The following is a 15,119-nucleotide window of genomic DNA, read 5'->3' on the forward strand; positions in this document are numbered from 1 at the left end:
TCTAAACTCTAATCGGTATAGGTCCAACCTACTGAATCTCTCCTAATCGAACAATCCCTCCATACACATGATCAGCCCAGTGAGCCTTCTCTGGACAGCTTCAGTTGCCAGTATATGTTCCCTTGAATAAGGAGGTCAATACTGTTGCATGTTATTTTGTAATCCCTTCTATTTGAAATAAAGGCCAGAGTTCCACTTACCTTCCCTATTACCCACTAAACTGGATGTTTCTTTTTAAGATTTAAAGGGCTCCCAAATCCCTCTATGCTGCAGTCTTTCCATATTTAATTAATAATCACCCCTTCAATTTTTCCTGCCAAAGTGCATAACCGTATACTTTCCCACATTATATTCCTTCTGCCAAGTTTTTGTTTACTCGCCCAACCTGTGTATGTGTCCCTGCAGACATTTTGTCATCCTCACCACTTGCCTTCTCACCTAATTTTGATTGTTTCCCCTTAACCCTGTCTCCTCTGGAAAGAACAGCTCCTGTTTTCCCCAGTCAGTGTCTCCCTCACCTCACCCCACCCTGGCTCCATTCTAGTAAGTTTGTTACACACCCTTTCGCAAAGTCTCAGCGTCCTTCTTGAAGTGTGGAATCGGGGCTTGACCACACTGCTCCAGGTGAAGTCAAATCAGATTCCATAACGTTTCAGTGGAACTTCCTTGCTTTTGTATTCTGACTGTCAACATAAAATCAAGGATCCTGGCTGATTTGTGTTTTGAAAGACATTTTCAAACCCAAAAATTTGTGGATCCAACTGACCACCCAAAGAATGGTATCCAGAAATGGAAAAATGTATTCCGACTGGGCCCGACCAGTAATTTATAATGGCTCAGTAGAATCCGCTGGTTTTTGTGTTTTGTTTTTAAGTTAAACCTCTTAATAACTGAAGTATTGGTTGTGTTTCTAAACCTGCTAGATTTCTCCACACTCCCCCCTCTCATGCTGGGGAAGTTGGAGGATTGATTTGCTGTGGAGTGTGTCCTGTCATCGACTGCTGATTGCAGGAGATCTGCTTTGGCATTTTCTTTTGCTGTCCTTCCGATGTTGAGGGTTCTGATGAGTTGTTGTACCCCACAGGGTTGGTACCTTGCTCATGTGACCGGTTGAGATGTGCAAATGCAGATGATCAATGAGCACGTTGTCTGACCTCGCACAACAACTAGCCACGATTTTACTTTGGTTCACAGAGCTCCAAGAACAACAGATGCCCTAAGTGGATAGAGGCAGAAATCAAACCTGTTCTATTTTCCCTTTTCTTTTGCCAGCTGTAAAAGCCATGATACTTTTGAGACTCTGTTAAGTTGAACAAATCTCAGAATGTTCATACCTGGGAACAACAAGGCAATCAATATTTTATTGGCAGTGTGTTGGAGTACAGGAGTCAGGAAATCTTGCTGCTGTTATGCAGGGTTTTGGTGAGGTTCAAGTACTATTACAGTTTTGATTCTGCCTCGCAAGGAAGGAGTTGGTCTTTCAGGGGGTTCTCATGGGAAAGGAGATGAATGAAATGGCTCAATACTCTCTCTTTAGAAGAATGAGAATGATCTCATTGAAATGTCTAAAATTCTCAGTGGAGTTTAAGGGGCTATGGAGACTGTTTTCCCCAATTTGGATAAATTGGCAGGGACGGGAGCAGGCATAATCTCAGATTAAGGGATCAACCACTCCATACTGTGAAGGGACATTTCTTCCCTCGGCGTTGTGAATTTTTGACATTCTCTCCAGTGGGTGCCCCCATCACTATGTATATTTAAGACAGAAGGGTAGAGTTTTGGTCAGTAAGGGAATTAATGGCTGGGGTGACAGGGCAGCAAGCTGAGGTAAAAGACACATGTTTGGGTGGTGGGGGAGGTACTCCAAGGAGGGAGGTACTGAATAACATGCACCTCGCTCTCGTATTTTAACTTTAGGGAGTTATTGTAGCAAAGCCCTCCCACAATCTACCAATCCTGAAACGCGGACAACTTGGCACGTGCCAGGAACAGAGATCCTTTCTCTACATAATCTGGCTGCACAATCGATGTAGAAATTATGTATCCGTTTAAAATGGCAACAATGTGGTGACTCCAGGTTCCTTCCACGCCTGATTTGGCTGGGTCTTCCAGAATATTTGGAGAGCAGGAGGTCATTCATCCCCCTTGAACCTGTGGCCCCATTAAATTTGGTTACAGCTAATCCGAATCTTAACTTGGTCCATCCACCTTGGGCTCGTCACTCCTTAACTATCCTACCATTGCCCTTAACTGTCGGTTCCAGCTGAGTTAGCCTCTTCATTCTGTGATCCCAGTCGTTAATTTCTAATTGCTGTTAAGATACAAAGAAATGAGGAACACAAGGAATTTATATTCTTTTAACTTCCCAACCAGAGGGAATCGCTTGTAGACTTTGACTTATTTTCAGCCCTTGTTTAGAGCATCTTTTAATTTGTTGTGTGGCACAAGAAGCAGTGTTTTGTTGCTTTGTAGGAAAGTTATTTGAGGTGTAGAGAGGATTTCAGAATGGTGTGACCTTGTTCTTGAATTTTAAAATACGGATGTACCTTTCTCAAAGAGTCAGTGACCTTCCCCTTGGCACCTTTTCATTTGACATCAATACAAGACTCTATCTGTCATTGCTTCTGCTTTCAGGACGATTGGAAAGGGACAGGTAGGGGTTTGGAACTGCCTTGTGCGGTCAGGCTGGGCCAGGTTGTCGAGCGGGAATGTCTCAGATCGGGAAAGCTTGTGGGGGAGAGGCGTGCCAAGAGGGGGGCGTGGATTTAACAGCGGGGTAATTTGCTTCACAGCCGATGGAGATCTTTGTGGACGATGAAACCAAGCTGACTCTGCATGGTCTGCAGCAGTACTACGTGAAGCTGAAAGACAACGAGAAGAACCGCAAGCTTTTCGACCTGCTCGATGTTCTGGAGTTTAATCAGGTACCCACGGTTCCCCATAAAGCCGAGGGTGGGGGTGGTGGAGGCAGCGGCACTGCTAACACTTGTGTACGTTTGTACCAACATCTCAATGGAGTGAAAAGGCACATATCGCCTTTAAGAAGGAGCTGCTGTTTACGTCTGGCATTCTGCTTTCTTTTCTAAACGAGTTGGTTAGCGGTTCGGTAAACTAATTGACTTCCTGAGACGTTTTGCATTTCAGGGGAGGGCTAGTGTTAGGTTTGGTTGTTTTAAGAAGACAAAAATACCCCGGTGAGTGGAATTTCCATGGAGTTACTTGGAATGTAGGTTTCTGTCTTGCACCCATTGGTATTGCTAATTGACTTCAATGCAAGGTGAAGTTGCAGCACCACATTAAGCAAGTGTTACACCCTGCTTCTGTCAGTTGTGTGTGTTAGGAAGAAAGACTTGCAATTATATCGTGACTTTGCAATTAAATGATGTCCTAAAATGTTTTACAGCAAAGAATTAGCTTTAAAGTTCAATTTCTGTTGTACTGTCGCAGTCATTTTGGATGCGGCAAGCTCCCATGAGGTGCAATGTGATAACAATCAAAAGAACTTTTAAGCAGAGTTTGCTGAGGGATCAATATTGGCCAGGCCAACATAGGTAACTCATGGGGTCCTGTCTTTTACAACCACGTGCTTGGATGGGTTTCAGATTGACATTCATCTAAAAGTTGGCTCATCTCCAACCTGCAACATTCAGTGTCAATACTGCACTGGATCACCAGCCTAGATTTTTGGGCTTGAGTTTCTAGAGTGGAACTTGTACCAGCAGTGGTGGTAAGGTTAAGATTGAACTTTGAAGAAGAAAAGTTTTTTAAAATTTGCATTCATTGAAAATGCTGACAAATCGTGTCAGATTCTTCTCCCAGTAGCCAGGCTTATCTGTTTGGTGCTCGGTCATGTTGACCAGATTGGACCCCTGGTAATTAAGATCCTGGAATTATTGTCAGTGCAAATTAGCAAAGTTTTCCACACCACAATGTATCTTGTGACCTGTAGAGGAAGTGAAAGCATGTGTAGAGGCTTGACTGTAGTGCCCTTACAGGCAAATAATCTGCTGGCACTGCCTGTCTAGTCTCTGATGTGTAGAATGTCCACTTCTGCTGAAGTGGCACAGAGCTGCCACTGTTTGTGAAACGACAGCCCAGCCAAGGGAGAGGAATGTCATATATCCATTAATTAAAATAGAATAAATATTACCAGAAAGAGTAGAAAACTAAAATTATACAAACAGAAGTTGATCCATATGGGTCATCTTTACATTAAGAATATTCAAGGAGAAAGTGAGGTCTGCAGATGCTGGAGATCAGAGCTGAAAATGTGTTGCTGGAAAAAGGCAGCAGGTTAGGCAGCATCCAAGGAACAGGAAATTCAGGAAGAAGGGCTTATGCTCGAAACGTCGCATTTCCTGTTCCTTGGATGCTGTCTGACCTGCGCTTTTCCAGCAACACATTTTCAGCTTTTATAATATTCAGTTTTGACTGGATTTTGGTGGCAAGGCTGGCATGAATAGCTGTAAGCTGCCCTTGGCAACTGGACATTTTTGAGCCATAATGATAGTATTCCCTCATTAAGGGAGTGTGGACGCAGATATAAAAATGATGTTCAATGGGTGGACATAGTCCCACTGAGATTGCTGCATTATCCAATTCTGGCATCTGGCACTGCCCTACTTTTTGCCAATCTACAATTGCAAGCCACGCTTTCAGCTGCCTGGGCCCCACGTTATGTAATTCCTGCCATGCCCCAACCCCTCTGCCTCTGCTCTTGTCTTTTAATGCTGAGAAACAGTGAGAACTGCAGATACTAGAGATCAGACTCGAAAAGTATGGCACTGGAAAAGCACAGCTGCTCAGACAGCTTCCGAGCAGCAGGAATATTGATGTTGACTAAGGGCTTATGTCCGAAACGCCGATTCCTGCTCCTAGGATGCTGCCTGACCTGCTGTGCTTTTACAGTGCCACACTTTTTTCAACTTTTAACACTGAGATTCAGTTATCAGTCATCTGCCCTGACAACGTGATAGCTTTAACGTTAAATACCACATGGCCCTCACTCCCTATAGGATGCTTCACTGCATAAAGGTGCCATGTAAATGCAAGATTTTATTGTGGTATATTGGGGAACATCTGAGATTCTCGATCACCATCCTCTTGCACTTCAGACTTGAGCCAAAGCAGTACAATCCTAGACCGTGATTGTACAAACTTTGGCTGTTTCTCAGGTAGGCACTTTAGAGATGAATTCCTGTTAGTATGTACCTTTACTGTGTACAAGATAGTGCGAGCCTGCTATGCTGTTTATGTCACGTTTTTGCGGAAACCTGCAATAAATTGCACTTTCTTTTTATTTTTGAAAAGCAGTGTGAGAACTGAAATTAAATTATTTAGTTTTTCTTTTATGACCAGGTGAGATAATTGATTTTCCCAACTTAACGCATCAAATTCTCTTTCTCTGCAGGTGGTTATTTTTGTGAAGTCGGTTCAGAGGTGCATTGCCTTGGCACAGCTCCTGGTTGAGCAGAACTTCCCCGCCATAGCCATTCACCGGGGCATGCCCCAGGAGGAGAGGTTTGTATAGCACTTTTGTCTTTTAGATGGTCATAGGAGAGTGGTCTTTAGCCCAGTGCTCAGTCCAGAAGGGAACTGAAGGTTTACCTTTTAGACCCACTTGAGAGAACCTGTGCTGACGTTTTGAAAAACTCTTGACCCAAACCCTTGCCCTTTCCCCCTTACCTTGCGCGAATATTCCATCTTCAAGTCTATAGCCAGTTTACTTTTGCAAGTTCCTATTGAATCTGCTTCCACCACCCCCTCAGACAGTTCATTTCCCTATCCGAACACACTAAGTAAATGTTTCTCCATCCCATCTAGCTCTCTGTTTCTTCTGCCAGTTTGTATCAGTCATTGGCTGCAGGTTACCACTCATCCTACCTGTGGCAGCAGTCTCCCAACGCAGTTTTTCTCAAATGTCAGTTTTGAGTAGCTGTTGTGGGATGTGGTCTTATCCTTTTCCACTTTCAGATAGCTAACCTTGGTTTATGTACTCAAGCGTGCAGAGCTGCGGCAAGGGTGAGAGAAAGGCCTTGTGACCTCAGGACCTTTTCAGGGATTCTTCCAGGACCAAAGGGAGGGTTTCACCACCAGTGGTACCATCTCTCTGTCCTTCCCACTCCTCCTGCCGCTTCTCTGTCTCGCCCAATTCCACCCTTGGCCAACTGTGTGTGAAGTTTGCACATTCTCTGATTCTGCATGGGTTCCAGTTTCTTCCCACATTGCAAAGATGTGCAGGTTCGCTGGATTGGCCATGCCGTTATAATGCCAGCTGCTTTTCATACAGATATCAATCTTCCACTGTCCAGTGGGTTTCAAATCCACCTCCCAACTGCTAGGCTGAGTAGTTTCCTTTCCTGGCTGGTGTCATAGTATTGTCACTGGACCAATAATCCAGAGAACTCAGGCCATGGGTTTGTGGGATTTAAATTTCCCATTTGTCCAGGGATGTGTAGGTCAAATAGACTAGTCATGGGATGTGCAGTGTTACAGGAATAGGGTAGAGGGCTGAGTCTGGGTGGGATGTTTTTTGGAGAGTCGGTGTGGACTTGTTGGGTCGAATGGTCTATTTCTACACTGAAGGGATTCTATGAGTCTGTGAAATTTGGGTCACAGAACCATAATTCACATTGCAATGAGCATTCACATGCTACCATCCATCTCCAGTTTTCTCCCACAACCCGCTCGTCTGACAAGTTTTGCTCATCTTTAATGGAACGTTTCTCCGTGCGCCTCACTTTACTTCACAGGTACAGGTGTAACTGCTGGGTGTCAGTGAGCTCTCCAACTATTGAGAACTTCCCATCGACCCCCATGGTGCATTGTTAATGTACCAATGACCACAGGTAGGGGAGCCCCTGGTTGAGTTTTGTTGCCTTTCTCTAACAGAGACTCTGAAGCAAATTGGAATGTGCCTTACTTCCTTACAACTAACTTCAGGGCCATTATACTTTTTTCTCTGCCCCAGGACCTGTGTGCTTTCTCCTCTCCTGCCACCAGCCTCCACCTGCCCCAGCCCACACATTCATGCGCACACACCGAGGACTCAATTAAAAGGTTGCAGCGAATTTGTTAAATATTTTCTTTTTTTTTCCTTTCTTTAGATTATCTCGATACCAGCAGTTCAAGGATTTCCAGCGACGGATACTGGTTGCCACCAACTTGTTTGGCCGTGGGATGGACATCGAGCGAGTCAACATTGTATTTAATTATGATATGCCAGAGGATTCTGACACCTACTTACACAGGGTATAGTGCCCTTTGATGCATTACTGAAGCAAAAGTGTTTTCTTTAACTGTGGTGAACTGAGTGCTCAACATGATAACAGTTTGGTGACTTAACATCTTTCAATTTCAGGTACTCCTGCCTGGAGATATAGGATCTATTTTAGTCTCCTGAGTTTTAGTAGCTGCACCATTTTTGGCTGGGTCCTAAGCACTGGTATTTCCTTCTTGTGCCCTTCTTTCTCTCTATCCTCCTCTCTCTTTCTTTAAGATGTTCCTTATGGCCTATATCTTTGACCAAACTTCATTGAACTAATCTGAAAATGTGTTGCTGGAAAAGCGCAGAAGGTCAGGCAGCATCCAAGGAACAGGAGATTCGATGTTTCGGGCATATGCCCTTCTTCGGGCTTATGCCCGAAACGTCGAATCTCCTGTTCCTTGGATGCTGCCTGACCTGCTGCGCTTTTCCAGGAACACATTTCCAGCTCTGATCTCCAGCATCTGCAGTCCTCACTTTCTCTTCACTGAACTAATGCCAAATTAAATCTTATGTAAGGCTTCAGCAAGTTTGCTATCTTAAAGAGGTTATGCAAGCTGCCATTATACTGATGCCAGCTGCTTTCCATACAGATATCAGTCTTTCACTGCTCAGACTTGGGATTCAAAGCCACCTCCTGACTGCTGGGCTGAGTAGTTTCTTCTCCTGGCTGCAAGTGAATGGAGATGGTGCTGTCGTGGTATTGTCACTGGACTTGTGCTTGTGCGATTTAAATTCTTAAGATCTGCAACTGAGTGTGCAAATCAACAAATAATGGACCATCGGAGGCTGAAGGGTGACCTTATTGAGGTTTATAAAATCGCAGGGGCATGAATAGGGTGAATAGACAAGGTTATTTCCCCAGGGTAGATCAGTCCAAAACTAGAGGACGTAGGTTTAAGGTGAGAGAGGAAAGCTTTAAAAGGGTCTGAAGGGGTAACTTCCTCAAACAGAAGGTTGTACATGTATAGAATGAGCTGCCAGTGGCTGTGGTGGAGGTTGGTACAATTGCAGTATTTAACATGGATGTGTATATGAATAGGAAGGGTTTAGAGAGACGTGGGCCAAATTTTGGTAAATGGAACTCGATTAATTTAGGAAATCTGGTTTGACCGAAGGTTCTGTTTCCATGCTGTACAGTTGAATGACTAAATCAAAACACATTTATTTCACCGTCCTTCAGTGAAGGTAATCCTTCTGTTCTTGCCCAGTTTATATGTGACACCTCCCCTCTGAAATAACCTTGCGAGGTACTCTGTTCAGGGGAAGTTAGGGATGGGCAGCAACTGCTGGCCTTGCCAGTGCTGCCCACACTCTGCGAAAGAGTAAAAAGACTTAAGGGGGAGATCCAGCGTGGAATGATCATGGAGCAATCTCAGCTCCGTTTGCAGTGGTGCCAAACTCAACCTTGTTCCAATGCTGTTTGCCACTATCACTCCAAAAAGACACAGGTTGTTGTTAATTACATAGTGTAGGGTAGGGGTGTGCTATGGTCTTTAGAGATTTCGAGTTGACTCCAGGGTGGCATTTCTGGAGATCATAGATAGGAAGGGCCTCATCTGTGAAAGGCTTGGGATCTGAGCTGGATGATTTCCTTGGGGTTACTGTCAATGGGGACTGTGATATTTTGTCCTCTACAAAGCAGTGACCTAAATGCTAAGTGCAGTCCTAACAGTAAAAGATGTGGCAGGTTTCTCGTTGCTGGCAAATGCCCCACTGGGTATTCTCCCGGGTTGAACTCTAGCAGTGTCCTCTGCATATTGATAAACTGCAGCTCTGACTAAGTAGCACTGAGATCACCTGGATGAAAAGCTCAACAGGCTGTGTTGGGTGGAGCGAATTTGCACTCACTCCCAATTGTATAAAACTGAGAGTTCTGCAAAATGTCAACCAATCAAGCTTGCCAGGAGGTCACCAACATAACGAGTGATGCATTGGCTCAGTGGTTAGCACTGATACCTCACAGCACCAGAGACTGGGCTAGATTCCAGCCTCTGGCGACTGTCGGGTGGAGTTTGCATATTCGCCCCATGTCTACATGGGTTTGCTCTGGTTTCTTTTCACAGACCAAAGATGTTCGGGTCAGGTGGATTTAGAGTCTGGTTTAGAGAAGTAGGGTGAGTCTCTGTGGGGTGCTCTTTGGAATGTCCGTGTGGACTAAATGGGCCAAATGGCCTGCATCCACACTGTATGATATGGGAAATTGCCATCACAAAGTTCAGTCTGATTTCTACGTATAGGATATCTTAATCTGCATTAGTCATTGGATGAAGATGTACCAATGCTTCACTATGTGCGAATATGCATACTCTCAGTAGATTTCATGTTCTCCCTGCGGGTCACTATAATAAGAGCTGGAGCAATGAGCTGTGCAGGAATGGGTTCTGATGATGGAGGAGTGAGCAGATCTAGAACCAGAAGGCCTTCAGGACTGCGGTGGGAACAGGACGGGAACTGCTCCCTGATGCTTTCCGTGAGCTCCAGTATTTTAACAAGTCAGTCCTGATGTCAGGTATTCCTGTGCAATCCTAACATCTCAGTCTCCGTGTTGCAGGTGGCGAGAGCTGGCCGTTTCGGTACCAAGGGACTGGCTATCACGTTCGTGTCAGATGAAAATGACGCCAAGATCCTCAATGATGTGCAGGACAGGTTTGAAGTGAACATCAGCGAACTGCCCGACGAGATCGACATTTCCTCATACAGTGAGTATTGAACACTACCTCTGTCAATGACTTGTTTCTCCCCCTCTGAATGCTCTGCAAGCTTAATGCACAGATTGGGTTTCATTTTATTGTAGTGGAATATTTAGTACAGTTCTAGTTCTGGTTTTGGTGTTTGGCAAATATTTCGGATATAATTGTTTAAATCGGCGTTTAGCACGCTTTCCTTCATTGCTCAGATCTTTGAACATGGGAGTTGGGACATTATGTTAAGGTTTTGCAGTATGTTGGTGAGGCCCCTTCTGGAGTACTGTGTCCAGTTCTGGTCTCCCTGTTATAGGAAGGAAAGTGTTAAGCTGCAGAGGGTTCACAAGAGATTTACCAGGATGTTGCTGGCAATAGAGCGTTTTTGAGTTGTTAGGAGAGGCTGGACAGACTGGGACTTGCACAGGAGAGTACGAGGTTAAGAGGCGACCTTTATAGAGGTTTATAAAATCATGAGGGGCATAGATAAGGTGAATGCAGATATCTTATCCCTAGGCTAGGGGATTTCAAGACTAGGGGTCATACTTTTAAGTTGAGAGGAGAAAGATCCTTTTTTTTTTAAAAAAAAAAGGAATGGGAGCAGTAATTCTTTTTCCAAGAGTGGTTTGTGTGTGGAAGTGAACTTTCAGAGGAAGTGGTGGATGTGGCTACACTTACAAAATTGAAAAGGCATTTTGATAAGTACATGAGTAAGAGATGTTTGAAGAGATGTTGGCCAAGTGCAGGCAGATTAGCCTAGTTTAGTTTGGGATTATGGTCGGCACAGACGGATTGGACCGTGCTGTATGACTGTAACTCTATAAATTTGGTTCATTTTAATAGCAGCTGATTGTCTTGTTCCAAAACATTGGCACAATGCAGCATAGAAATGCAGCATAGAAATACACCACTTGGCCCAACCAGTCTGTACTGGTATTTATGCTCCACATGCACCCCTCTATAATTCATGTCATCCCATCAGTGTAGTCTGCTCCTTTCTCTTGAGGTACATTTATCCTATTCCTCTCACACTCGTTGTGTTAGTGAGGCTCGTCGCTCCAAATGAAGATAGTCATTTGAATTGGATACAGGTCGTTCTTGTATAATGCAACAGTTGCGTTCCTCTGCAACCCGATGCTGTAGAAAACCGTGCTGCACAAGATCGTTACAGAAAATTACTACTCATGCAGGAGAAAGTTCACATTATCCAAACAGCTTCCATAATTCATCAATCGTGTTAGCCAATTCGTGTTAATGATGTGCATGTTATGCCAGAACGTCCTGAATTGCTTAAAGACCTATTTTGTTGAAGCTTTTTGTTTTGCACGCATTGGACCATTTTCTAAGAGCACCCATTCAAGGAAAAAAAGGGCCTAAGCCCTTTATTCATCTGGAAACTTGATGCTGAAATAGAGCCCCACCAATCCATCCTCTATAGTAATGGCTACTCTGATCATATCGTTTCTCATATATTGTACAAACTCGAGCAAGGCCCTATGGCAGTTACTGGAATGTTCCCGGTCTACCTCAGATCATCCTCGATGGCTAAAGTATCTCAAATATTTAAGCAACAAGTGAAGCTAACTGCTTCGTGCTGTTTCTATGCGGTGGCCAGGTGTGTGGTGTTCACCACTGTAAAGATGCTGCTTTCAAGCCAAAAGGACATTCTCCCATGAGTTTCTGTGCTAGTGATGCCAGGCATATGGGCCATACGTCCAAAAGGCTGAAAAATCGTACCACAGGGCATATTAATTTGGCTGTTCACCGTTCACAAGCAACATATTGACTGTATCCTACCAACCTATACTTGCAAAACTTTCAAAACCTTAAGAATTAACATATTCTATAAACTGGCAAAAATGATATATCTGAAACAGCGAAGTTTAATGTATTATCGCAATCTCTGCAATGTCCAAGAGGTTAGTTGAGGGTACCTGTGAGAATGGTAAGTTTTGAGGCATTATTATTTGTGATTTATGCTGTAAATAAAACACCACAGTGATTTGTACACTCCTTGCATTAAATTCCTATTCTTTTCGGTGTGTGTGGTTTTACGTTGATTATGTGGACCTCTTGATCAACCAGAATATTGGATCAATAGGGCACACTCCTGGTGCCATAGTTGCCAGGTGATAAAAAGTTTGCTGTATTTCTGAGAGGAGCGCGGGAGTTCTCCTGGTCTTACCAGTCAGTACTAATCTCATAACCTGATTGAGTTCTCAAAGTCCAACTATCTGGCTGTTATCACGTAGCTGAGTGTGGGAACTTATGTGACCTTGCTGTGGAAAATATTCTTTATTGGTTATGAAGCGCATTTAAGATGTTCTCCGGGTGTAATAGGTTTTGTAGGGAATATAAACTCAGCCATTGCTTCCTGGTTTAGGGCAGCAGATAGGCTCGCCTGATGCCAAACTCGTCAAAGCGTCTGATGACCCGTCACTGGCGCCTGGTCCGAGGAGTTAACTGACCTCAGTCCAGGCACTGTTACACGAGGAGAAGGAATGGGTGTGCATTGAGCAAAAAATACATTTTCAGTGTTCAAGGTATTGAACTATTTTCATTTATTTTCTCTCTTTCTCTCCCCTTTTTGTGTTGCAGTTGAACAGAGCAGATAGACCAGGAACTACAAGCCCAGCTTTTAGTGCCGTCGATTGTTGGCAGCCCTATGTCTGATCTGCACCATTTTACATTGATGCACATTCATTGGCATTGACAGTGCAAGTGGCTGTATGTAAATACTATGCATTTAGCTGCACTTGACAGCGATGTGACATTATTCCGTTACATAGAAACTTTTTAGAATTATTTTCCTCTTTCCTTTATCTTTGGTAAACCGTGTTTTGCATGGAAATTATGATTGTTCCTATAACACTATGTCACGCCAAATGGTACAATGTATTTGAGTAGAGAATCTGTTCCAGTGATAATTAAAAGAAAACACACACTCCTTCATACTAGGAGCAGAGTTTGTCGTCAGTCTTCTACTTTCTTCCACCCTTCCCCAGAAATGAGGTGCAATATCCATGTCACTTGTATGTGAGCAGCCACAGTGCATGCCTAAAGTAAAGGGGGCATCATAAATCAGTGTCACACTGCCCATCTACACAAATACTGGTGTGCACCTCCCTGGAAAGGAATGGGTCTCCGGGTATTCCTCCTCCCTCTTGCACGGAGCCTGTTTGGGACTTCTTGGCTGAGCTCAACTAAAGGGAACCAATCATCCAGGGGGAAGCTGAAAGGACCTGATTCAACGCCTGCATTACACTGCACTGGGAACAGAGGAAGGAAGGCAATACAAGGACAGTAGAGACAGGTTTTAAATGATATTGTCTGACTAAATCATACAGTACTACACAGGTTTGGCTACATGACAAAATAGAATGTCAAGTAGTCTGGACCCTGATCAAGGAGCTAACATGGTTTATATATGTAACATTGGATACCTGGGAGTGAGTTATATTCTGAACCCTAAATGAGGAACTAACATGGTTTATATATAGATTAATGGATACCTGGGAGTGAGTTACAGGCTGGAATCTATTCAAGGGGTTCAGATGGTTTATGTATACATAGGCAGAACAATGGATGCTTCTAGTATTCTCACTCTCACGCTCGCTCTCTGCCCTCCCCACTCCCACCCCCCCAGACTGGAATCCAATGGAAGGTTTCAAATGGACGACAAAATTCCCTTTATGTGACAAAAAAAACTGTCCTGACTTTATAAATCTATTTAAGAATTGCCACTCAAAGTCCAAGCTTTTATTGATGTTTTGTGTGACCATATTTAAGGTTGACGTGTTTCACGTTATTATTAAATTGAACTTGCAACACATTGTGCAAGATTTCATTTTTATTCCAATGCAGGAGGCATGACACAGTGGTATTGTCACTGGATTAGTAATCAGAGACCCAGCCAAATTTTCCAGGGCACGGGTTTGAATTCCACCATCGCAGAAGATGAAATTTGAATTAAGTTAGTAATCTTTGGAATTAAAAGTTTGTTGTTAAAACACATCTAGTTCACTGTGTCCTTCAGAAAAGGAAAATCTACCATGCATCTCTTGGTCTGCTCCACATACGATTTCAGAGCCACAGTGACACGGTTGGTACTTAAATGTTCCTCCGAAATTCTCCCTCATTGCCTTTGAGAAAGTGACAGTGAAGAGCTTTCTGAAGCTGCATTAGTCCTTGTAGTGAACATGTGCGTGCACAGATGGTGAGAGGGAAGGAGTTCCAAGACTTTAACTTACCAACAGTAATTATAATCTCAAGTAAGAATGGAGAGAAACTCTCAGATGGTAGTGTTCCAATGTATGCATTGCCCGTGTCCTTTGGGGTGATATACGTCACAAGTTTGGGAGATGCTGTTGAAGAAACATTGGTGAGTTGCCGCAGCACATCTTGTATGCGGTACACGCTGCGGTTATCGGTGAAGGGGGTGCCAACCAAGCAGGCTGCTTCGTAATGGATAGTGTTGAACCTCTCGACTGTTGGAACTGCATCGTCTAGGCAAGTGAAGAATGTTTCACAATGCCCCTGGTTCCATTCTGCAAACTTCTCAACCCAATTTCTCTAAATCCAGCAAACTATTCAAGTAGCAGTAAAATCATGCCAGGCAGCCCCTCAAGCCAGTTACCAGCTTGAGGTTCCAGTCGATGTTGGGAAAGTTGAAATCACCCGTAACAACAACCCTGCTACTTTCGCATTTTTCCAGAATCTGCTCGCCTATGAGATCTTCAATCTCTCGACTGCTGTTAGGTGGTCTATAGAAAGCCGCCAATGTGATGGCTGTTCCCTCGCTGTTCCTAACTTCCACCCATACTGACTCAGTAGACAAACCTTCCTCAACAATCTTCGTTTCTGTAGCTGTGATGCACTTTCTGATTAGCAATGCTACACCCCTGCCTCTTTTCCCACCCTCTCTATTCTTTCTAAACGTTCTATCCATAGAATATCATGCAACCATTCCCGCTCCTGTGAAACCCACGTTTCTGTTATGGCCGCAACATTGTATCTCTTCATCAGGATGAAGGGCTTTTGCCTGAAACATTGATCCCCCCCCCTGCCTGGCCTGCTGTACGTTTCCAGCACCACACTCTACTCTGATCTCCAGCATTTGCTACCTCACTTTCGCTTAATTGAGAATATGGCAATCTGCATATCAACTCCAA

The 15,119-nt window shown here is 43.9% G+C and overlaps 1 protein-coding gene across 2 annotated transcripts in view; it reads left to right on the plus strand.

The window, feature by feature from the left end:
• Positions 1-13,788, plus strand: part of ddx39b (DEAD (Asp-Glu-Ala-Asp) box polypeptide 39B) — a 37,891-nt gene extending 24,103 nt beyond the window's left edge. The window contains exons 7-11 of one of the 2 annotated variants that reach the window (XM_060850785.1): positions 2,793-2,924; positions 5,411-5,520; positions 7,107-7,251; positions 9,819-9,966; positions 12,547-13,788. In XM_060850785.1, coding sequence (XP_060706768.1) covers positions 2,793-2,924; positions 5,411-5,520; positions 7,107-7,251; positions 9,819-9,966; positions 12,547-12,563 — 552 coding nt within the window. In that variant the 3' untranslated portion in view covers positions 12,564-13,788. The remainder of the gene's footprint in view (positions 1-2,792; positions 2,925-5,410; positions 5,521-7,106; positions 7,252-9,818; positions 9,967-12,546) is intronic. The other variant, XM_060850783.1, reaches the window with a different exon arrangement.
• Positions 13,789-15,119: the final 1,331 nt, after the last annotated feature.

This window comes from Hemiscyllium ocellatum, chromosome 35, assembly GCF_020745735.1.
Source record: "Hemiscyllium ocellatum isolate sHemOce1 chromosome 35, sHemOce1.pat.X.cur, whole genome shotgun sequence".
Classification (NCBI taxonomy): Eukaryota; Metazoa; Chordata; class Chondrichthyes; order Orectolobiformes; family Hemiscylliidae; genus Hemiscyllium; species Hemiscyllium ocellatum.